This window comes from Palaemon carinicauda, chromosome 33 (assembly GCF_036898095.1).
Source record: "Palaemon carinicauda isolate YSFRI2023 chromosome 33, ASM3689809v2, whole genome shotgun sequence".
Taxonomy (NCBI): domain Eukaryota; kingdom Metazoa; phylum Arthropoda; class Malacostraca; order Decapoda; family Palaemonidae; genus Palaemon; species Palaemon carinicauda.
In genome coordinates this window covers 75634761-75658951 of record NC_090757.1, presented here as the reverse complement: position 1 = coordinate 75658951, position 24191 = coordinate 75634761, and the positions used below count along the sequence as shown (strand labels likewise).

The 24191-nt window shown below is 41.7% G+C and overlaps 1 protein-coding gene across 2 annotated transcripts in view; it reads right to left on the bottom strand.

Annotated features, from left to right (window-relative positions):
* The window catches only part of LOC137625988 (dynein heavy chain, cytoplasmic-like), a 770344-nt gene that overhangs the window by 153301 nt on the left and 592852 nt on the right, over positions 1-24191 (bottom strand). For both annotated transcript variants that reach the window (XM_068357067.1, XM_068357068.1), the window contains 2 exons: positions 23738-23863; positions 20696-23002 (listed from right to left, as the gene is read on the bottom strand). In XM_068357067.1, coding sequence (XP_068213168.1) covers positions 20696-23002; positions 23738-23863 — 2433 coding nt within the window. The remainder of the gene's footprint in view (positions 1-20695; positions 23003-23737; positions 23864-24191) is intronic.

The following is a 24191-nucleotide window of genomic DNA, read 5'->3' as shown; positions in this document are numbered from 1 at the left end:
GCCAATATATAGGGGTATAGGTAGAAAAACACAAAATCCTGAAAAATTCAGAGCTTCGTAAGGCAATGGAGAATGCGTATATGAAATATTTTGTTAAAATTCCTCTTACTTTCATAGTTACAGGGTAATTAGTATAAGTAACTCAATAAATCAAAAATATTGTTCCTTACAAGAAAATGCAGTATTTCATCTGTTACCATAAATTTTGATAATTATTACATTTTAACACAAAGCAAATTGTGAGCAATGGCATCTGTACAGATTCCACGACTCACAAGCCTATGTATTACACGGTAAATTACACCCTTCGCCCTCCAGTCCTACCACAAACCTCATAGAGAGTACATGTTTGAGTTTGACCTCCAACATTCACAACTGTAGTTTTTAAGTCTGTTTTTCTCATTTTTGACAAGAATTTCATCATTTCAAAGAGGAAAAGACAATTTTAACAACTCGCTAACATAGGTAAGAAAAAAATTTGCTCAAATAAGAGTTCAGAAGTGCGTAATATCGGCGAAATTAGCGGAGTTAGTGAAGGAGTGAGATGATGAAGGAACGACCGTCTCACCTAAAGAAGCTAGATATTCAGCAAAGGGATCTTCATTTATGATTAAACTATGAAAAAATAACTTTATTTTGGTTTATTAATATCCTAAAAGGAACATAAAATTCATAATAATCATAATTTATTAATATCATCTTTGTAAAATTACAAGTAAAAACTGAACGGCCGTATCTCATAACTATATTTACTGATCTTAAAATTCTATCTTCTTCCTTAGTTTTAAAGATATGTCATTGAAATTTGGTATATAACTTGTAAAGACTTTATAAAATAATAAAATAGAGCCCTTCTTTGTAATTTTTGTTTCATATTTTTTTTTCTTACTTTGTTTTTCCCCCTGAAATATAAGGTTTAATTTTTTACCATAATGGATAAAATTCCTATCTTGCAAAAACAATTACTTTTAGAAAAGGAACTTTTATTTGAGGTTTATATCACATCTATATAGGGTATTAATACCAGGTCTTAATATTAAGTATCAAGGAAGGAGATAAAATTTGAAAAACACTAATTTTCAAGATAAATCACCCTGTCGTCACAAAACCGATAGTCAGTGATAAAAATCCAATGCAGTTTGGAGATGTCCTAAGTCATCTCATTAAGTGGTTTGAATGTCAAAGTCCTGTCCTTAATTTAGCACGCAATTTGATAGCCGTATTTTACCTTGTGTGTGAATTTCGCTGTTTTTTTTTCTGGATTTACCTCAGGATGTCGGACTCCACTGTCCCTCCATCTAAGTTAAGTACCAGATCTATGAGTTTTGAGATTTTGGAGGGGGCCTTGCCCCTTTTTGTTCATATTATTCAGCTTTATTATTCATGACCTTGCGGGGTCTCTCGTGGGCTCGGCTCCCTTCTCTCTCTCTCTCGTCCGTTCTTAACGATTTTCAAAAGTCCTCCATACAGATTGTTTCTCGTTATGAATCTTACGGATATCCACGGTTCACACACAGTATTAATTTTATATTGCCTGGTTTTTATGATAACAGTTATTACATATACGTGTGCGTATTTTCGGTAGGTTGGCATGCCTGATCGCCTTCGGCGTCCTATTTCACATATTATTTCTTGGATTATTTTCATTCGCACGCCACGGACTTGCTTATCATTTTAACGTCATTCGTTTGCTTGCATTAGCTCGAGGGGCTTTCATGAGTCAGATTTTACATATTAGTTTTCATTTTGTTAGCACTTCACTGACCCTATGTTATGTTGGTAGCCCTGCCTACTCCCAGCGGCCCTATGTTATGTTGGTAGCCCTGCCTACTCCCTGCACCGTCAGGCTTGTTTTCTCCTGTCTCGTGTTCGCTCCCTCGTTTGTTTTACGATTGATGTATAACTATGTTGTTATTATTATCATCCAGCATGCCTTCCTATCTTATTTTACCATACGTTATGTTTATTATAGTGTTATTAGTCCTTCCGCGTGATCATATCAATCGTGGGTCTGGCAGGTTGGTATACCTGCTATCGCCCCACTCCTAGCTTCCTCCCGCCAATACCCCACCCCAGGGTTCCCTCCCTCTCTCTCCCGATCGAGTTTGAGTCACTTTATAGCGCTATGTACCCCTCCTGGGGGCATCCGCTTTGCACGGGCGGTTCCCGTTGATCTGTGAGGCATACTATTATTATACATTCACGTACGTTACTTACTCTTTCCACTACTCTACCCGGTCGTAGTCGTTTTCTTTCCGTCGCTCGTTTGGCCAATGATCGGCGGGAAGTTTTCAGCTCGTTCCGTGATACCTTGTTATGTTATATTATTTATTAAGTTTTGTACGCGCTACTCCCCTGGTCCCGCACGTCACGGACCCGTTAAAGATCCCTTTCCCCCTCTAGTGTCACGCACCTCACGGACCTTATATAGATATATATATATATTAAGATTTTATTACGGGATCCCCGGAAGTAGCTTTTATACATTACCATCCGGTCGAGTTGTTTAGTTGCGCCTCCGGAGCCAACGGTACTCTTTCTTACTTGGATTAACTTTATATTAGTCACATATATATTATATATACGATCCTTGTTCTCGACCTTCCCTTCCCTCTTTTGATGTGATCACGGTTACGGTCTGACTTGATTTCAATTCCTTTTACAATTAAAATAGTTATTTTGGTATTGATATTTAAGCAATCCGGACCCCCCCGGTCCCGATTCGCTTACATTCAATATACATTATGGCTATATATAAAAGATTTATATCATGATATTGACATATATATACGTAGATATTTAAGCAATCCGGACCCCCCGGGTCCCGATTTGCTTACATTCAATATACATTATGGCTATATATAAAAGATTTATATCATGATATTGGCATATATATACGTAGATATTTAAGCAATCCGGACCCCCTGGGTCCCGATTTGCTTACATTCAATATACTTTATGGCTATATATAAAAGATTTATATCATGATATTGGCATATATATATGTAGATATTTAAGCTGCGGGCCCCCTAATTGACTTTCATTTAAGATACTCATGTATCTTTTTTCTTACAGACTGTACGTATATAAAACATTGTTTCCATGATATTGATATATAAATCTTCTATCATGATATTGATATCACTTAAGCACCCGGGGCCCCCGTGCCCCTATTTGCTTTCATTCAGGACTCCCGATGTATATATATACAAAGCATTTTTATCTTCAGGATTCCTGATGAATATATATAAAACATTTTTCCCTTTCATTCAGGACTCCTGATTTATATATACATATATATATATATATATATATATATATATATATATATATATATATATATATATATATATATAAAACATTTTTATCATGATTTTGATATGTAAATTTATTAGCATGATATTGCTTTAATTTAAGAATCCAGGGCCCCGAGCCCCTATTTGCTTTCATTCATTCCTGATGATTCCTGTATATATATATATATATATATATATATATATATATAAATATATATTTATATATATATATATATATATATATATATATATATATATATATATATATATAATATATATATATATATATATATATATATATATATATATATATATATATATATATATATATATATATATATTAAGCACTGGGGCCCCAGGCCCCTAATTTGCTTTCCTTTAAGATACTCATGTATCTTGGTCCGCGTGTTCAATGAGTGGGATTGCTTGAACACTATGATTACGGCCTACAAAAGTTCATAAACTTTGTTTGTGGCCGACGACCAGACCACTACCCCATGTGCGACCAAGATCATAGAGACTGTCTTTCAGGCTATCAAGGAAGAGAAGCCTTTACCTCACCTCAGGGAGACCGACTTACCCTCCCCTCTCTTTCTGGGAGACGGTGAATGTTGGCGGAACGCCCCAGCTACCTTCTCGGTAGGTAAGTTGAGCTCGGACTGTGCCTCGACGCAGTTCAGCGAACGGCTTCCCAACTTCCCGGAGTCTCTCATTAAATTGGAATATGAATCGAGGTGTAGATTCAGCAGATCCCTTAATTTAGTTGCCCTTTCGGAATTGATTGTCGCCACTTACAACGAGGAGGACCTCCTTAAGGTCCTCATTAAGTCACTTTTGCAAAACTTTATGGCTGACGCCTATGATTTTGCAAATGCCAGGACCCATTGTCGACGACACGTTCTATCCGAAGCCACGATTAGGGACAAACCAAATAGGCTCATCAAAGCTCCAGTCTGGGGCCCGGATCTTTTCCCAGGGGACTTAGTTAACTCGGTCCTTAGCGAGGCAGCTAGAGCCAACCAAAACCTCAAGATTAGGTGGGGCCTGGTTTCAAAGAGGAGATATGAGCCTACTAGTACCCCAATTCGAGGTAGGAAGAGATTGAGGCCCTTCCAATCTTCCCAATTCAGGCAACCTCTGCAAGTGGTTCAACCGGTCTCAGTCCACGGAAGAACTACGTTCCTTCACAAAAGATCTGCTACTAAAGAATGCAATCCAAAGTATACGTCGCTTAAGATTTCACGGACGCTTGTTCAGCGTGCCAAAGAAAGGCTCAGACAAACGGAGAGTAATCCGGGACCTGTCTCGTTTCAATTCCTTCATTCGTTGCGACAAATTCCATATGCTTACCGTCTCGCAGGTGTGGACCTTACTTCCCCGTGGGGCCGTCACCACCTCCATCGATCTTACAGATGCCTACTATCACGTTCCAATAGCCAGGCATTTTCGTCCTTTTCTGGGCTTCAAGCTAGGCAAACAAGCCTATCCATTCAAAGTGATGCTATTGGGGCTCAACATACCACCCACAATCTTCACCAAATTAGCAGAGACAGTAATTCAAGAGCTTCGGACTCAGGGGATACAGGTAGTGGCCTATCTAGACGATTGGCTAATCTGGTCAGACAATGCCCACATTTCCCGCGTAGCAACGAACAAAGTCCTCACCTTCCTTCGGCAACTGGGATTCCAAGTCAACCTCGGGAAATCCCGCCTGGTCCTGGAGACCATGTTTCAATGGCTGGGACTACAAGGGGACCTGTGCTCCCATACGCTGTGCCTCCCCAAAACCAAAAGGAAGGTGATAGGGAGGAATACAAAACAATTTCTCTGGGGAAAGTTGACCTTCCGAAGGAGCCGAGAGTGGATCCTAGGTTCTTTACACTTCGCCTCCGTGACAGACATCGTCCTGAGGTCCAAACTCAGGGACATAAACAGAGTGTGACACTCCAGAGCAACCGCAATACGCCGAGACAGACGTGCTCGCCTTTCCCCAACCCTGAGAAAAAGTCTGCAGACTTGGACGAAGATCAAGAATCTTTCCAAGTCGGTTCCTTTACAACGCAAAAAAGTCCAAGGGTTATGGTCACTGGTCTTCCAACAAATGCACGTCAACGTCCTAGAGGCCATGGCAGTCTTACTCACTTTAAAACGTCTCAATCCAGCCAAGAATCTCCATATCAGAGTGGTTCTCGACAGTGCAGTCATAGTACACTGCCTCAACAGAGAGGGCTCCTGATCAGCCCAAATAAACCACATCATGTTGAAGTTTTTCCCCACGGCGGCAATGCACAAGTGGCACCTGTCACCTGGACCCTCAGGCTTATGCCACGGACTCTATGATTCTAGATTGGAATACCTGGAAGACGATTTATCTGTTTCCTCCGGTGAATCTCCTGCTGAAAGTTCTGCACAAACTCAGATCCGTCAAAGGTCAAGTGGCTCTCGTAGCCCCCAACAAACCCAAGAGCAATTGGTTCCCCTTGTTGCTAGAACTAGGTCTCCGCCCCCAGCGGATTCCCAATCCGGTGTTAACAAAGACAGTGCAAACTCGCAATGTGTTCGCTTCCTCAAGGATTCTGAATGCCCTAACTTTATGGACTTCATGAAGTTGCAGCCCAACGTGGTGCAAACATCGATCTTTTGAATACTATTTTCCTGGAATCTGACAAAAGGGGCTCTACTCTCCATCAATATGGCTCAGCTGCCAAGAAATTAGAGAAGTTCTTGAAAGATTCCCAAGTTGAGACAATGACGATGAACCTAACTGTGACATTCTTCAGAACTCTCTTCGAATCTGGCCTGGCAGCCAATACCATTACTACAATCAAGTCAGACTTGAAAAAGATCTTCCATATTGGTTTTGACATTGATCTAACGGATTCATATTTCTCATCCATTCCGAGAGCTTGTGCCAGGCTAAAACCTTCAACTCGCCCTAGCGCAGTTTCCTGGTTTTTGAACGATGTTCTTAAGCTAGCCTCTGACACCCCAAATGAATCCTGTAACTATATGGCATTATTAAGAAAGTCACTTTTTCTTTTGAGCCTCGCCTCGGGCTCCAGAATCTCAGAATTGTCAGCCTTATCTAGAGACCCTGGTCATATAGAGTTTCTCTCTTCGGGTGAGGTTCTTCTCTCTCCTAACAAAATTTTCCTGGCTAAAAATGAAGGCTCCCCAAAACAGGTGGTCTCCCTGGAAGATTGTTCCACTTCCTCGGGATCCATCCCTGTGTCCAGTTACCACCCTGAAAGCCAACTTAGGTAGAACTTCCACTACAACCACAGGGCCCTTATTTATTAGAGAACACAGAGGAAATATTACCCTTAAGGGAATCAGACAACAAATTCTTTATTTTATTAAACAAGCTAATCCTGCATCATTCCCACATGTCCATGATATCAGAGCTGTGGCTACCTCAATTAATTTTTTCCACCATATGAAATTTGATGAGCTCTCAAAATATACGGGTTGGAAGTCCCCTAAAGTTTTCAAGCGCCACTACCTAAAACCTTTAGAAGCTCTTAGATTTGCCACAGTAGCTGCAGGGAATATAGTTCCTCCTGAAGGTACTGAGTCCTAATCACAACTTCTTGCTCTGTCCTCTTTCCCTCCTGCCTGGCTTACCTGTTGTTCCTACCTGTTTTGTTACTATACACCCTTATGGTGTATTATTTTATCATTCAATTGTTCAATTTCACGAATTGTTTTCATTACACTTGTTCTTAATCCCCGAGCTGATTTTATTTTGCATTTTTGATTACCAAGCTGGATTCCCACTATTCATATCTGTTGCATTCTACCTACGGGTTTCATTATTGATTGTTTCCCATGTCTTTTTATCACTGTCATATACATGTTGATCTATTTTTACGGGTTTCCACATCCCTCTTTTTTTATATTAAACTTATCAGCTGTTATTTTGTGTTATTCCCTCTTCAGGTAGTTAGCCATATTGGGTCCCCATTCTCTGGTACGATTTCACTGGGCGACACAGGTCGGAGCCCAGAAAAGGGATTTTGACGAAGGAAAAATCTATTTCTGGGCGAGAGACCCGTGTCCCCCAGTGAACCCACCCGTCCCTCCCTAATTGGGCCCCAATCTGGGGTGCTATAAGGAGTGAGGTCACTGGCGTGGGATTGCTAGTAGTAGTGTGATGTTGAACGGCACCTCGCTGTTCGGGGATTTTGACAGGAGATATCTAAATGGTGCGAGGCCTCTGGTTGTGATTTATCACGCCCCAGTATTATATCGATACCTTTTATAGGTGAGCGAGCTGGGTTCAACCTGGCATCCCTATGCATTTTTTTCTCTGCTAATATATAGCAGTTATATACCTTAGAAATGGTGCTAAAGGAGCATTTCACTGGGCGACACGGGTCTCTCGCCCAGAAATAGATTTTTCCTTCGTCAAAATCCCTTTAGCCAGCCGGCACCCCTTAGGCCTTAACTGAGTTAGCAATGACCATCAGCATCACAAAAACAGTGACTAATTGTTACTTTTAAAATCATCTTTATTGTTCTTCAGAATTTTCACTGTTTTATTCAATGTAACCTATCACCATACAGTATGGTTGCTATATCTGTAGTAAGGGGGTTGGGTCATGTCCTCAAACTGTAATGATTCCCAAAGACAGGTGGTATTTCATATACAAACACCAAACTTTCTGGATAGAAATCTTTATCAATTGATTGTGCTATATGCTGTTGGCTGGCTATAATACCGGACGCTTAAGGAACAAATTTGAACCAGCGCTCGAGTGCCTATTATCTTTATTTTTTTTCTGGGTGCCTCCTGTTGCTTAAGAATTTTGATTATTATATTTGCATATCAGATTTGAGGGATTTTATTGTATAGTATATAAAAGGAATTTTATTTTTAATTAGGCTTCCTGTAGTGGTCTGGGATTTATTAAAGTTAATCACTGGCTTCCTAATTTATAATATACTTAAGATATGAGAAATAAAATATGAAATGCATAACTATATTCTTGTTGATATTACACAAAAGTTCCCAGAAGCAATAGAGTAGCATTCCCACCAAATAATGAAACAAACACTAAAACAAGTAGATAGAGCAATCAGAGATTTCAGACCTCCACCAATGAAGATTATCATTTTCTTCAGGTCTACGGACCAAGCTTTACCTCTTTCATATGTTGACCTTTAATGAAACTATAGTATAATAAAAATCCTGGATCGGGATGGTGATCCAGATCACCGCCTAAATCTAATCACTTCTAAGATAGCCCTTTCTGATATATCCTGAAATTTCATCGAAAATTATTTTTTCATAATAAAATAAATTTTTGAATATACTTACCCTCTGGTTATATAAGAATATCTAAAGTCTCCTGACGCCCCAGCAGAAATTTCAAAATCTCGCGCGCTATCGTAAGTATGCCAGGTGTACACCAGCGCCCTCGCGGTACAATAGGTAGAAATATTCCCAGAAGCCTCAGATCTTCCATGCCTCATAGTCTCTAGAGGGGAGGAGGGCGGGTCTTTAACTTATATAACCAGCGGGTAAGTATACTAAAAAATTTAAATATAAAACTTACCCACTGGTTATAAAAGAATGGCTGATTGACACCCCTTGGTGGCGGGTCAGAGACAGCTACATATTCGGAAATTCACTTAAGCATTACATAAATAACTTAAGAGGTTCTCACCTGATAAGGAAGCTGACTGCAATGATACTCTGCCTCATTTCATCCGCTATCCTTAGGAGATCCAGCGATCCACTCAGGGGGCTGATGATCCCTGGGAGCTGTCAAACGGTACAACTACCTATAACATGACAGGACCCAACTAATACCCTTGTTCCGGGCATACTCTAGGAACAAATTGATCACCTGCCCAAACAAAATATTGCAGAAGACTGACGACCAATCTCCACAAACAACCATAACTTTACGAATGAATGAATGATTTAAAGTTTTCAGGCATCCTGACATCTAAGGTCATTGACGCCGGTAACATTTAATTTATGTATACAAAAATAAAAAATGAAACAAAATAAAAAATTAAGGAGTATTCAATTAAAATCATAAAAATTGAATGTCATAAAAGTTAAATATTTTTCAGAAGACCTGCTTCTGAAAGAAATCTAAAAATGCCACTTGCATGGTAGGACACATCATTTCCAAGAATCTTGGCAAGGATGAACCTGCCACCCTCACCTCGAGCCTCAAACAAATATCTATTCCGCAAGTTGTTATAATTGGGGCATTCGGTCAACAAATGCCTTACTGTTAGAGGTACCAAACAGTTGTCACAATACGGTTGGTGTTGGCCCTTCAGCAGAAACTCGTGTGTCAACCGAGTGTGACCAATACGGAGACGACAAAGAGACGTCTCCCATTTTCGGGGTATCATATTACACCTCCAAGGAGATATGTCATTTGTTACTTCTCTCATTTTATTGCCATCTTGACTATCCCATTGCTGTTGCTATTTATTGCAAACCAATTTCTTGATGTCAGGTAAGAAATCATTACAGGGAATGGGATACCTTCTTGGCAGCAACTCGGATGCAGCCTCCTTAGCCAGTGAATCTGCCTTCTCATTCCCAGACACACCTACATGTGCTGGAACCCAACAAAATTGAACTGTTATACCTCTCCGTCCAATAAGGAAAAGCCATTCTAAAATCTTTAAAACTAGAGGGTTATTAGAATTAAAAACTTCCATAGCTTGAAGGACACTCCTTGCATCACTAAAAATTGTAAAATTACCCTCCTTCTCCAACGCTATTTTCTCAATAGCGGTTAATATGCCATACAGTTCAGCAGTAAATATGGAAGCGGTCAGAGGAAGTGCACCTCTACAATTAAAACCATTACTATGTACTCCAAATCCAACGCCAGCATCAGATTTGGAGCCATCAGTATAGATAAAAGTTGATCCTCTATGTTCTTTAACATGTTCATTAAAAAGAGACCTGGCTTCTAGGTCTGACATATTCTTCTTATCTCCAATAAAATATTTACAAAAAGATATCTCTGGTAACTTCCATGGAGGCGTTGATGATACCTTGAATGGAAGTACCTTATTTCTAATTATATGCAGACTATTTAAAAATCATTACACCCGAAAGCCATAAGGTTGAGGAGATTTTGGGTGCAACTCAAAGTATGATGCGTGTCTTATAAGGCTTGCAGTCTGAAAGGGTAGAGAGCTAGGGAGTCTTTGCAATCTAAACCAATACCGAAGAATGGAAGACATTCGGTAAAGGTCTAGAGGTAACTCTCCAGCATCAACAAGGAGACTTGGGATAGGCGAGGTTTTAAAAGCTCCAGTAGATAATCTAATACCTGCATGATGTATCGAGTCTAATATTTTTAACCGGCTTGGGGTGGCTGAAGAATATACCTCACAACCATAACTAATTTTGGAAAAAATCAAGGCCTTGTATAATTTTAAAATAGTATTGCGGTCTGCCCCCAATGATGTATGGGACAATACTTTTAAGATATTCAGAGCTTCAACACATTTAGCTTTTAGCGCTTTTAGGTGAGAAACCCATGTAAGTCTACAGTCAAATATCAAACATAAAAATTTGGTTTCCGATACACATGGTATCCGTTGGCTTTTAATGCATATATCCGGGTCTGGATGTACTCCCCGGATACGACAAAAATGGACAATGGTAGTTTATTTGTCGAGAACATAAATCCATTCATGTCAGCCCACTGGATAATTTTATCAATAGAGAGTTGGATTTTTCTCTCAACCATTGCCATTCTAGTGCCAGCAAATGATATTGAGAGATCATCCACAAATAGTGTTGAGAGAACATCCTGGGGAATGGCTGAGGATATCCCATTAATTGCTAGTGCAAAAAGGGTTACACTCAGCACACTACCCTGAGGAACTCCTTCTTCCTGGCACTTACTCTCTGATAGAGTTTCCCCCACTCTCACTTGAAAAACTCTACGTGAAAGAAATGCCTGAATAAATAGTGGCAGCTCTCCTCTCAATCCCAATTCATGAATTGTTTTAAGAATACCATATCTCCATGTGGTATCATATGCCTTTTCAAGGTCAAAAAATACTGTAACATGGTGCTGTTTGGAAGCAAAGGCTTCACAAATAGAAGACTCAAGTCGTATCAACACATCAGTCGTTGAGTGCATTTTTCGGAATCCACATTGAATCGGTGATAAAATACCTTTCTTTTCAAGGTACCATATCAGCCTTGCATTGACCATCTTCTCCATGATTTTACATAAACAAGATGTCAATGCAATAGGACGATAGTTTGCTGCTAAAAACTTGTCTTTACCGGGTTTTAAAAAGGCTAAAATAAAGGCTAGTTCCCAAATACTTGGGTAGCTATGATCATGCCATATTCTATTAATAATGCTTAAAATAAATAGCTTTGTATTAAAATGGACATGTTTAATCATTGCATATGGAATTCCATCGGGTCCAGGGGCTGTATCGTTGCAATGAGCAAGTGCAGAATCAAATTCTCTTTCAGTGAAAGGAGAATTATACGACTCTTCCCTTCTTGTTGCAAAATTTAAAATTTTCTTTTCTTCAGTGCTCCTATACTGGTGACCAGGGGCTCCTTCACACTTGCTGGATACATTTGAAAAATGATTAGCCAGGGCATTGCTAACTTCATTTGCTTCAGTTACATACTGGCCATTCACCTTCAACACTGGTGGTGGGTTGGGGGTGAATTTGCCAGCTATCTTTTTTACTTTCCTCCACACAGAAGATGGTGGTGTTCTACTGTTAATAGAGGAAACAATAGACACCCATGACTGGCGCCTTGCTTCTTTCATGGCACGACGGAACTGTGCTCTACATTTCTTGTACATAGTTAAATTCTCATCAGTTCTGCGTCTATGCAATCGTGTTAGAGATCTTCTTGTGGCTCTGTGGAGTGCAGTTAGTTCTGAAGACCACCACGGGACTGGTCGTCGTTTCAATAACCCTGTTGTTTTGGGAATTGAATTGACTCCTGCTGTATGAAGAGTTCCATTCAGTAGGTCTATGGCATTCCAAGAGATAGAAAAGGGGTATTAGGAAAAAAGGAACGTAGTGGTAGATGACTCACCTACTATCGCATTCGCTGCCACGAATGGACCCAACGTATAACAGTCCTCATAGAGAGTCTGAACATGTTTCAAATAATGAGATGCGAATACGGACTTACTCCTCCAAAAGGTCGTATCCATCAAACTTTGCAGAGAACGATTCTGTTTGAAAGCCACTGAAGTCGCTACCGCTCTGACTTCATGCGTCTTTACTTTGAGAAGCCTCTGATCCGCCTCATCACACTGGGCATGAGCTTCTCGAATTAACAGTCTAATGAAAAATGATAAGGCATTCTTTGACATGGCCAGTGAGGGTTTTCGGACTGCACACCACAGAGTGTCTGAGTCGCCTCTCAGACTCCTCGTTCTGTCTACATATAACCGTAATGCTCTTACTGGACAGAGCATCTTCTCCAACTCATCTCTCACCACATCATAAAGATTAGGGATCTCGAATGATTTGGGCCATGGGCGAGTAGGATTCTCATTCTTGGCCAAAAACTCAAATTGTAAGGAACAAATGGCTTTCCAATCCCGAAAACTAATGTTCCTGCTTAAAGCATGAACTTCACTTACTCTTTTAGCAGTGGCTAGACCAACCAGAAACAAAGTTTTCAAGGTTAGATCCTTAAAAGAAGCAGAGTGCAAAGGCTCAAACCTGTCACTCATGAGGAATTTAAGCACCACATCCAAATTCCAGGCAAGAGACACTGATTGTCTTCTCTTGGTGGTATAGAAATTATGTTTATTTCTAAGGTCTAGGAAGAAATCTGCTATCTGAGTCAGAGAGGTACTGGATAAAGAAATCGCGTTAGTCCTACACCACTCTCTGAACAACTCCCAGTTGGACTGATACACCTTGATGGTGGAAGACCTCCTTGCTCTCGCAATAGCCTTGGCTGCCTTCTTCGGAAAGCCTCTAGCTCTAACGAGTGTTTTGATAGTCTGAAGGTAGTCAGACGTAGAGCTCGGAGGTTTAGGTGGTTTCGAGCCAAGTGAGGTTGTCTGAGAAGATCTGGTCTAAAAGGAAGGGGTCTCGGAAGATCTACCATCCATTCCAGTACCTCTAGAAACCAGCTCCTTGACGGCCAGAACGGAGCTATAAGTGTCATCCTGTTTCTTCATGGATTCCAACTTCTGTATCACTTTGTAAAGAATCTTGAACGGGGGGAATGCATAAACCTCCATGTGCGACCAATTCATCAGAAAAGCGTCTATGTGTATGGCTTCGGGATCCGGTACTGGTGAGCAGCAACACTCCAGTCTCTTTGTCTTTGCGGTTGCCAAGAGATCCACGAGAGGACGACCCCATAACCGCCAAAGACTTTTGCAGACGTCTTGGTGTAAAATCCATTCTGTGGGGAGATTCTGACCCCTCCTGCTGAGTCTGTCTGCACTCACATTGTTGACTCCCTGAATAAACCGAGTCAAAAGTGTCACTTTCCTTTCCTCTGCCTATATGAGAAGAGGTCTTGCTATCTCGTACAGAGTCCATGAGTGGGTTCCGCCTTGCTTTGATATATAGGCCAGAGCTGTAGTGCTGTCTGCATTGATTTGGACTACTTTGCCCCTGATTTGCTTTTCAAAGCCTTTGAGGGCCAGATGTATTGCCAAAAGCTCCTTATGGTTTATGTGGAGAGTTGTTTGCTCCACTGTCCACGTTCCCGAGAGCTCCTCTTCCCCAGTGTTGCCCCCCACCCCGAATTTGAGGCGTTGGAACATAAACACGAGGTCTGGGCTCTTTTGTTGTAAAGACAAGCCTTCCTTCAGTCTGTGCTCGCTGTTCCACCACTGAAGATGTGACTTTATAGAGTCCGTGATGGGAACGCTTTCCCTGTCGAGACTGTCCCCTTTTTTCCAATGTCGATTGAGATGAAACTGAAGGGGGCGTAAATGCAACCTCCCCAGAGTCACGAACTTCTCTAATGATGAGTGTCCCCAGAAGCCTCATCCATTCCCTTACGGAACCGAGTTTTTTCTTCAGAAAAGCTTGGATTTTTTGGAGAGCTGACTGTATCCTCACTGGTGATGGAAAAACCCGAAAATTCCGACTGTGAATCTCCATCCTCAAATAAAGAATCTCCTGGGATGGAGTCGGTTGCGATTTTTTCGAACTCACCAGGAGGCCCTGTTCCTTGGTTAATTCCAGTGTCATTTTCAAGTCCTTCAAACAGCAAGCAGCTGAGGAGGCTCTTATCAGCCAATCGTCCAGGTACAGGGAGGCCCTGATTCTCCTCGAATGCAACATGCTTGCTACATTCAGCATGATCTTGGTGAATAATAGAGGAGCCGTGCTGAGACCGAAACATAGGGCTCTGAATTGAAAGACCTTGTTTCCGTCCATGAATCTCAGATAACGTCTGCAGCTGCGATGTATTGGAATATGGAAATAGGCGTCTTGGAGATCTATTGAGACCACCCAATCGCCCTTCCTTACCGCTACAAGAACCGTCTTCTGAGTCTCCATCGTAAACGTCGTGTTCTGGACGTAACCATTTAGAACACTTACGTCCAGAACCAGTCTCTATTTCCCCGAACTTTTGGAAACTAAGAAAAGTCGGTTGTAAAACCCCGGAGATGTTAAATCTTGCACTTCCTCTATTGCTCGTTTCTCTAGTAATAGAGACATCTGAAGTCGCATGGCTTGCTTCTTCGGTCCCTCCCTGTATTTGGGAGAAAGATCCACCGAATCTGTGACTAATGGAGGAATTGATAGGAATGGGATCTTGTAACCCTCCTTTAACACTTGGACGGGCCAGGGGTCCGCTCCATTCCTCTCCCAGGCCTTCCAGAAGTAATTCAGCCTGGCACCTACTGCTGTCTGAAGGATGGGGCAGTCAGATTCCACCTCGGCCGGTCTTGGTTCCTCTGCTCCTAAGTTTTCTCCCGTCTGGTTTGTAAGAACCCCTTCCGATAGGTTTACCACGAAAGGACAGAGAAGGTTGTACCCCAGAAGTACTTTCCTTAGGTTTACGAGATAAAAAGGCAGAAGGCAAAACTTTCCTGGCCATATTGGCCACCAAGTCATGAGTGGCCTTCTGGGTGAGGGCAGTGGCAACTTCCCTTACCAACTTTTGTGGAAAAAAAGTAGCTGACAAAGGAGCGAATAGTAGCTCCGATTTCTGGTAAGGCGAAACTCCCGACGAGAGAAAGGAACACATAGTAGCCCTCTTCTTAATAATTCCAGCTGTGAACAGAGCAGCTAACTCATTAGAGCCATCCCTTACACCTTTGTTCATGCAGGACATCAAATGAACAAGGCTACTAGTGTCTGTGCCTTTCATTTCGGAGACCCTCTTGCTTAAGGCTCCCAAAGATTAGTCTAGATAATTTAGGACCTCAAAGACCCTGAACAAACCCTTAAGTAAATGGTCAAACTCTGGCAATGACCACCATACCTTTATTTTCCTTAAGGCCAGACGACAAGAAGAATCCACCAAACTTGAGAAATCTCCATGGGCAGAAGGAAATCCCAAGCCCAGCACTTCACCAGTCTCGTAGCAAACACTGGATTTAGAGGCCAATCTTGCGGGAGGAAAAGCAAAGGCCATTTTGCCAATAGATCTCTTTGAATCTATCCAGGAACCCATTAACTTCAAGGCTCGTTTAGAAGAGCGTGAAAGCACCATTTTAGTATAAACAGGCACTTTAAATGCTTTCCCTAAGATAAATTCCAATGGAGGAGAACGAGGGGCCACAGGGGTAAAATGTTCAGGAAAAAGGTCTGTGAGAACTAACATCAATTTCCTAAGATCAACAGTATGTTGATAATGTTTATCTTCTTCATTCTCAGAAACGGGTTCTAATGGTTCCTCCACGTCAGAATTTTCTTCAAGTTCATCTTCTGGCAGTGCAGCAACTGCTGCAGCCTGAACCGAAGGATCAAAGTCTGAATGAGACCGCTTGCCATGATCAATAATTGTTTCCAACTGAAGCGGAGAGGTCGAGGTTGACTGGTGTGTGATGCCATGGATGTGTTGACACTCGACGTCAATGGTTAACTGCCATGTGTCGTCACGTGGACGCCTAGTGTCCGCTTGCTGTTGAATGGAACGACGCTTAGTGTCAGGAGTCAACTGCCGAATGTCGCCGCGTAGACGCCTAGCGTCCGCATGCTGTTGACGCCGACACTCTATGTCGTCATGAGTAGACTGATGATGGTTGTCCCGTGGACGCTAGGCGTCCACTTGGATTCTTCATAGCGTCGAAAGTTGGCTGCTGAGAGTCGTCACGGTGACGCAATGCTTCCACTTGCCGACGGCAGCGCTCCTCGTCACGTTCAGAAGTCGATTTCTGTTTGGCAACAACTCTCTGACGTGACTCATCTAAATCAACCTGCTGTTGAACACTGCGAATGGGAGACCGCCTGTGCGATAACACGTCAGTACTAGAGACCACAGGCCGCCTGTGCGACAACTGGTCTGACGTCTGATGCCCAACCGCACTGCCAACCTCAGGTTGAAAAGACTGCATGAACGACGAGAGTTGTTGTTTCATGTCCAAAAGCATAGACCACCTAGGATCGTTAGCCTGTAACACATTCGACTCCTTTTCTAAAGGGATATCAATATCACTATCACCACGCTTTTCGGGAGACGACAGACAGTCTGAAGGAAGTGGCGGAGCATGAATAGTAACATCAGCAACAGGTAAAAACTCTGAATCAGATTGGGAGTCATCGACACGTACACCATGGTCGGAGCGTTTTGCAGGCGTGCAAGCGTCAAGAGAATGGAAACGCTCAGGCGTATCCCACCTACTACAGCCTGGTCGTGGAGGCGATTCGTGACGCTAACTAACCGCGTGCGATCTTTTGAGCGGTCTGGACGCGTGACGCCAGTTTTCACTACCCGAACCTTCATCGGAGGACGGTGATAACGTACCAACCCCATCTTTCCTACGATGAGGGTGAACGACCTGTGGTACGGCAGCAGGAACGTTCGAGGGGACGTCTGCACGATTGACGACGCTTCTCGTTCCCTTTTGCCGTCTGACATTACTTCTCCCATGGGTTCGGGAGCTCGAAAGAGGTCATTAGCTGGGCGAACGTGAAAATTGTGCAGACGCACCCTCCACAACACTGAACACATTCAAAACACTTTTCACATTTTCGACAGAGTCACGATTTTTCAGTACAGCGGTACCTCTACATACGAATTTAATCCGTTCCACAACCGACTTCGGATGTAGAAAATGTTCGGATGTCAAAACAAATTTTCCCAAAAGAATACATTGAAATAGGATTAATCCGTGGTTGAGCCCAAAAACCTATGATAACTCCTTAATAAACTACTACACATAATTTCCCATGAGATTAATGCACACTAAATTAGATAATAGGCATGTAAAAAAGAAGAATTATCAAAAAATGATAAATAAGAAATGGGTTTTAAGCGTCACTTTACCTTAGAAACTCCAGCGCAGGTGTTGTTGGTTAACTACGATAAACGTACACTACCGTAACTTATTCTAACTTACACTAAGTGAACTTTAACATAACTTAGCTTATTTATTTTTTTTATTTTTATATTTTATATTTTTTTTTACATTTTCTTTTTTTTTTTTTGATGATTAATTTTAATCACTTTCACTCTCTCCACTTAAAATTGATTGAATTTCTTTCGCTTCACTCTTTGCCGTTTTCTTTGAACCACTTCCATCATCTTCATCACGAGTTCGCTTCGTAGTTTTTTTTAAAGAAACTATCGATAGATAGTTGCTTGGTACGGCTTTTCAGAATGTTTCGAAAGTGAGTTAGGCAAACATCATCGAACTGCGCAACTACACGACAAACCTTCAATTTTTTTGGGTGGTATCTGTCGATGAACTCGACCACGTCTTGATATTTTCCTAACACCTCTTTTATTTGCGCCGAACCTAACACATGTTCTACCTCCTCGATCCCTTCCTCGTCATCACTCATGTGCTCAGACATAGCAAGGAATTCCTTGAGATCCTCTGTGGTAAGTTCGTCGTGATGTTCGGCGACGAGTTCCGTGACATCATCTGCGTCGACCTCCAAACCTATGGACTTGCCAAGGGAGACGATTTTTATGAACTTAAATTCATCGAAGATATCATCTTCAAGTCCGGGGAGGTGAGCGGGTGCATTGTCAAGGCATAGCAGGCACTTTAAAGGCAATTTCTGTTCATGAAGATACTTCTTCACAGAAGGGCCAAAAACTTGGTTAACCCATTGCACAAAGAACTGCCTAGTGACTCAGGCCTTCGAGTTGGATCGCCAGAAAACATGAAGCTGGTCCTTATCCACGTTGTGTGCCTTAAAGGCCCTAAGGTTCTCAGAATGGTAAACCAGTAAGGGCTTGACTTTAAAGTCCCCGCTAGCGTTGGCACATAGGGCAAGAGTCAACCGATCCTTCATTGGCTTATGCCCAGGCAATTTCTTCTCTTCGGCGGTGATGTAGGTTCGACTGGGCATCTTCTTCCAAAACAGCCCGGTTTCATTACAATTAAACACTTGCTGCTCTACATAGCCTTCTTCCAGCACGATCCTTTCAAAGTCCTTGACAAAGTCAGCTGCAGCCTTTGTGTCCGCACTAGCAGCCTCTCCGTGGCGAACAACTGAATGAATCCCGGACCGTTTCTTAAATTTCTCAAACCAGCCACGAGATGACTTGAAATTGTCTGAGGAAGGTTCGGTTGAACTCTCCCCAGCATCACCCCCAGAGCTCTCCTCCTTCAAGTCCGTGAAGATGGCGTGCGCCTTCTCGCAGATGATGGTTTCGGTGATGGTGTCACAAACAATCTCTCTGTCCTTGATCCAGATTAGCAGAAGTCGTTCCATCTCTTCTATGATAGGGCTACGGCGTTTTGAAATAATGGTGATCCCCTTAGAAGGTTTCACTGCTTTAATAGCTTCCTTCTGTTTCAGGATTGTCGAGATCGTCGACATATTACGGCCATATTGTTTAGCAAGTTCACTTTTTCAATAATTTCCTGCTTTACGTCTAAAGAAAGCATTTCCTTCTTCCTTTTCTCACCACTACCGCTTGCAAAACTAAGCCTTTTAGGACCCATACTTTACGTAAATTACCGTAAAAGGATGCACATAAAAAATCACGATTAAAACAGTACAATAATAGCCGAACGCACAGGGCACAACCGCAAGAAGCCGACGAGAACAGAGGACTGACCCAAGCCACACTAATTGAGGGTCCCTCCGAGGTCGAAGTGCTGCCTTCTATCGGCGGAAATAAAAAACATATCCGGCGCTATGAGTACCAACTACGCGTACGAGTATTGTTTACTTCGGGTGTCGAAAAAAAAATTCAGGTGTAGAGTAGGAAGGTGTTCGAATTGTACTTCGCGTGTCGAAAAATTCGTATACAACCGGTACAACGAAAATTGCTTACTCCGTGTGTCGAAATAAAATTCGGGTGTAGAGTCAAAAATTTGCTCAAATTTTACTTCGGATTTTGGAAAATTCAGATGTAGATACGTTCAGATGTAGAGGGTTTCACTGTACCTAGATTTCAGAAAAAATTTGATTTCTATCCGCCGCTAGACTCAACTTTTTCAGCGAGAGCCTGAATAGCGGTAAACATGTCCTTCAAAGAAGGTTCCTTCGGTTGCTGATCTACCACTACGGAAGAAGGAATTGGATCACTAACATTAGGTAAGGTTCCATCAACAGAGCGTGATGAACTACGCCTAACCCTGTCCCCCTCCAATCTCTTAACATAACGTTCATATGTTACCCATTCTTTTTCTGTTAATGAAAAACATTCATTACACTGATCATCAAAAGAACATAGTTTTCCCCTACATTTAATACAAACATTGTGTGGGTCTATAGAACCCTTAGTGAGTCGAGTACGACAACCTTCACTAACACACTTACGAATTACAGGGGAGGGGTCGGCCATATTGAAAAGTTACGAGAAAGACCGACAACATAAAACCAAGGTTAAATTAATAAATATAACCCCAAACGAAAAGATTTCAAGAATAAATGAAACAGAAAACAATTAAGCGATAGCCCAACCTAAAAAAACGTTGTATATCACCAAATAACGTTCAAACAGAGTATAAAGCGAGAGCGAATTTCCAATATGACAGCCGGCTATGACAGCAGAAAAAGATCTGAGGCTTCTGGGAATAGTTCTACCTGTTGTACCACGAGGGTGCTGGTGTAAACCTGGCATATCTACGATAGCACGCGAGATTTTGAAATTTCTGCCGGGGCGTCAGGAGACTTTAGCCATTCTTATATAACCAGCGGGTAAGTTTTATATTTAAAATCCATCCTTAACTTATTAAGTTAGGCTGGTGACAAACAAACAAACAGACAGAGGTGAAAATATAACCTCCTTGGCGGAGGCAATTACTTGCCTGATCTCCAAGAGTAATAAGAACACGTCCTCCTGTCCTCCTCAGTTCCCTATTCAACACTGCATTTAGGATTGGGTCATAATTCTCGACATCTTGCACCAGGAGTGGATTACCGAATCGAAGAGCAGATTCCAGATTCTTCCTAAACGAGTCGTCCAGGAAGCTGGTCTTGGTAATCTTCTTATCCTTGAACTCGTTCATTATGAACTCCGTTGCTTGACCTGAGGGATCGATGATCAGCGGATAGCGATTGAATCTCTTCAGCATAATAGCATTCTCGGTACATAGATCATCGGCAGGAAGGGCGTTAGCTTGCCAGCGCAGTCTTTCGTCAGGATTGGAGAGGTACTCGGTACGAGCAATGTCACTACGGAACTGTATGTTGGCTTGCTGCAAGTGGTGGCACCAATTGGTGAACAGATTCTGTCTAAACTGTTGGTCGAAGTAGCCCCCGTAAGCCAAAAAGGCGGAGGAGAGAAGTACGTCGCCGATGATCGTCGACATCTGGAACTTGAACGTATCTGACGTGGCAGTCCAGCGATCTTTCTCTATGCTGAGATTGCGAATGAGGGCCATTGAACGATCTACCTTAGCCTGCACATTTTCAAGATCAGTCTTGATGGCCTGCGCCTGGGATATAAGGACAGCATACTCATCCTTGTAGGCAGCAATTGACTGCTCCAGACGGTTGATGAGAGATTTTACATCGGCGTGCTTCTTCTTGTTTTCATTTGCCTGGTTTTCCAAACTCTTCAGCTCATTCCTCAGTGGTTCCACTCTCTTCAACATGTCGGCAAATTCAATTTGAGCAATGGCCCATTTCACCATGGGGCCACAAGCGAGTGAAGCTCGGTTCACCTTCTCAAAGTTGTAATCAGGATTGCTCAAGTACCGACTCTTCATCTTTTCCCGGATGTCGTCGGGCAAGTCATCCGTGTTGAAGTTGACAACGGTGCTGATGAAGTTGTCTTTCATAATGATGCTCTTAATGGCTTTCCATTCTGAAGTGGCTTCACCTAGGAGGAGACAAATAGATTCCAGAGCTAGTTTGACCATTGGTGGAGGGTTAGCCATTGATCTCACTTCAACTAAGTGTTGTCTCTTAATGCTCTTCACTGCATTCTGGGCATCTTGTACAGCAGGTTCTACCTTGCTAAGGTCTTGCATGACCTCCTCTCGTTTCTTTTTGATTCCGACTTCCTGTATTTCCAGTTGTTCCTGTAGTTCTTGACTGGCCACCTTCTGCTTTTCTGCTTCCTGTTGATCTTTTATCATTTGTTTGAGCTTCTCATTAGCAGCATCATTCTTTGCTTGCAATTCCAGGTTCTTAATAGCGAGAGACTTCTGCATTTCTTCAACTTGCTCCACTGTCTCGTCGATCTTACCCAATCCTACATTAAGATGCAACTGCTGTTCCTCTAACTCCGATCTCTTCTCGTTGAACAGCTTGACGAAATGATTAATGAAATCCAAGTAGTGCCTTGGAGTGATGGCTGTTACCGTACTTCCTCGCTTGATGAGCCGAGAGTTGGCACGATGGAGAGTCTGGTGTACGTGAACAAAGGCGTTGATGATGGCGTCTCTGTGGGTCGGAGGAATGGGGAGGTTTTCGTAGGCTATGGGGAAATAGTCTGGAGGATGCCAGTTCATCTTCTCAAGATCAATACGGAAAGTGAATTCCTTTCCAACTTGGAAGAGAGCACCATTTGACCAATCGCCAAACCAATTGAGGACACATCTGTTGAAGAGGGCAGGTGATGTGGCAGCACGATCCTTGAGCCCATCAACGGTCGGATTCATTGTAAACACAACATGGAGGTTGCGCATAACTTGACCAGTGAACCACTTGTACAGTTCTTCACTAGAGTCCAGCATCAATCCTTCTCGCTGGCTTCCTTCTTTGCACTGCGTCATCAAAGTCGTATATTCGTCCCCTTCGAACAGACCAGGCACCTCCCCGTTGGCCAGTAGAGTGTTCATTCTCTCCAAGAAGGATGAGTCAAGCATATTGGATTCATCGAGAATAAAGCAGATCTTTTCATTCTTACAGCCAGAGCGTCTCAAAACCGAACGGAGATCCTCATCGAAGTCCTCTGAAGAGTATTTATTGTGAACTTTAATTTGGAATATTGAAAGGCCATTCATCCAAGCAACAAACCGCGAGAGCGTTGTCTTGCCAGCACCAGAAGCTCCAATGAGCAACAGGTGACCTTGCGGCTGTCTGTAGATTCGGTCGATACGCAACACGTGGTCAAGGACTTCATTGAACAAAACTAGTGGTACGTCTAATTCTTCTTCATAGAAGACCTGCAAAAATAAAAATATAATGAATTAGCTATCAATTATAATATTTCATTACAGAATAAAGCTATAGAAGAAAAAATATGGAATCAAGTGAAATTTTAAAATATGTAAATATTTTTAATGAATTTTATAACAAAATCAACTGATTCCAAGAAAATATCTTACACAGAAAAGATTATTATGACAATACAATATGAATTGAAGATAACCATTAGATTCACAAGGTAATAATGCATTAATTCCATTATGTTGTCAATTTTAATAAACATCATATGACAACTTCAAGTAGTGTACAGTACTTTTACCATTTACACATAGGTATATTAGCGGGCATTTTCCTCCATAAAATCACAAAATGTCTCTGTAACTATCTGCAATAGGCGGAGAACTTAATAAACTCTACAAAAAACATATTTTGTGATACTTAGACATCTTCAAAAAATTTTGTAATTCTAATTGGCTATATATTTATTGTTATCACACTAAAAATTTGTTACAATAATGATGAATCTACAATCCAAACTGTAACTATTTATAAAGAAAAAAAATGGAATTTGCAAACTAAGCACTGTATAATGCATTTTCCAGATTTGACAGTGAAGTCCACTATCACTATTCAAACTGTGCAGTCATCCATAGAGAAAAATAATGGTAATTTCAAACAAAACATCAAAACACTTTTTGACAATGATAATAAGTAAGACCTCCAATGTTCGTGTTAATAAATTCGATACTCACCTTAAGTCTAGCCTTCACGTACTCTCTCAACTCCTCTTGTTCCACTGGAAGGTAATCCTTGGATAGCCAATTCGAGTAAAGAATTGGTTTCATAAGCGCCTTTTCTTGATCTACGTTAGGGAAGTGCTGCAAAAAATAAAAAAGAAATGAAAGGTGGATCAATTAAAAGGGAATGGGAGATCAAGGAAGAACTTTGCATAATATACATGTAAGAAACTTTCTCCAGGGGAGAATTACATTCAGTAGAAAATTGCATCTGCCTTTCCCTAATAATGAAGTTGGAGCATATTGAACAATGTAGTTGATAAGAATGCAATTGCCACAGAAATTCATAGGAATCTTTCTAAAACAAACCTGATACAAAAGACCTGCATGGCCACTCAATAAATACAGAGATGAAGAGAGATATGGCAACTCACAATACAAAATACATGAAGAGACATATGATTGATTT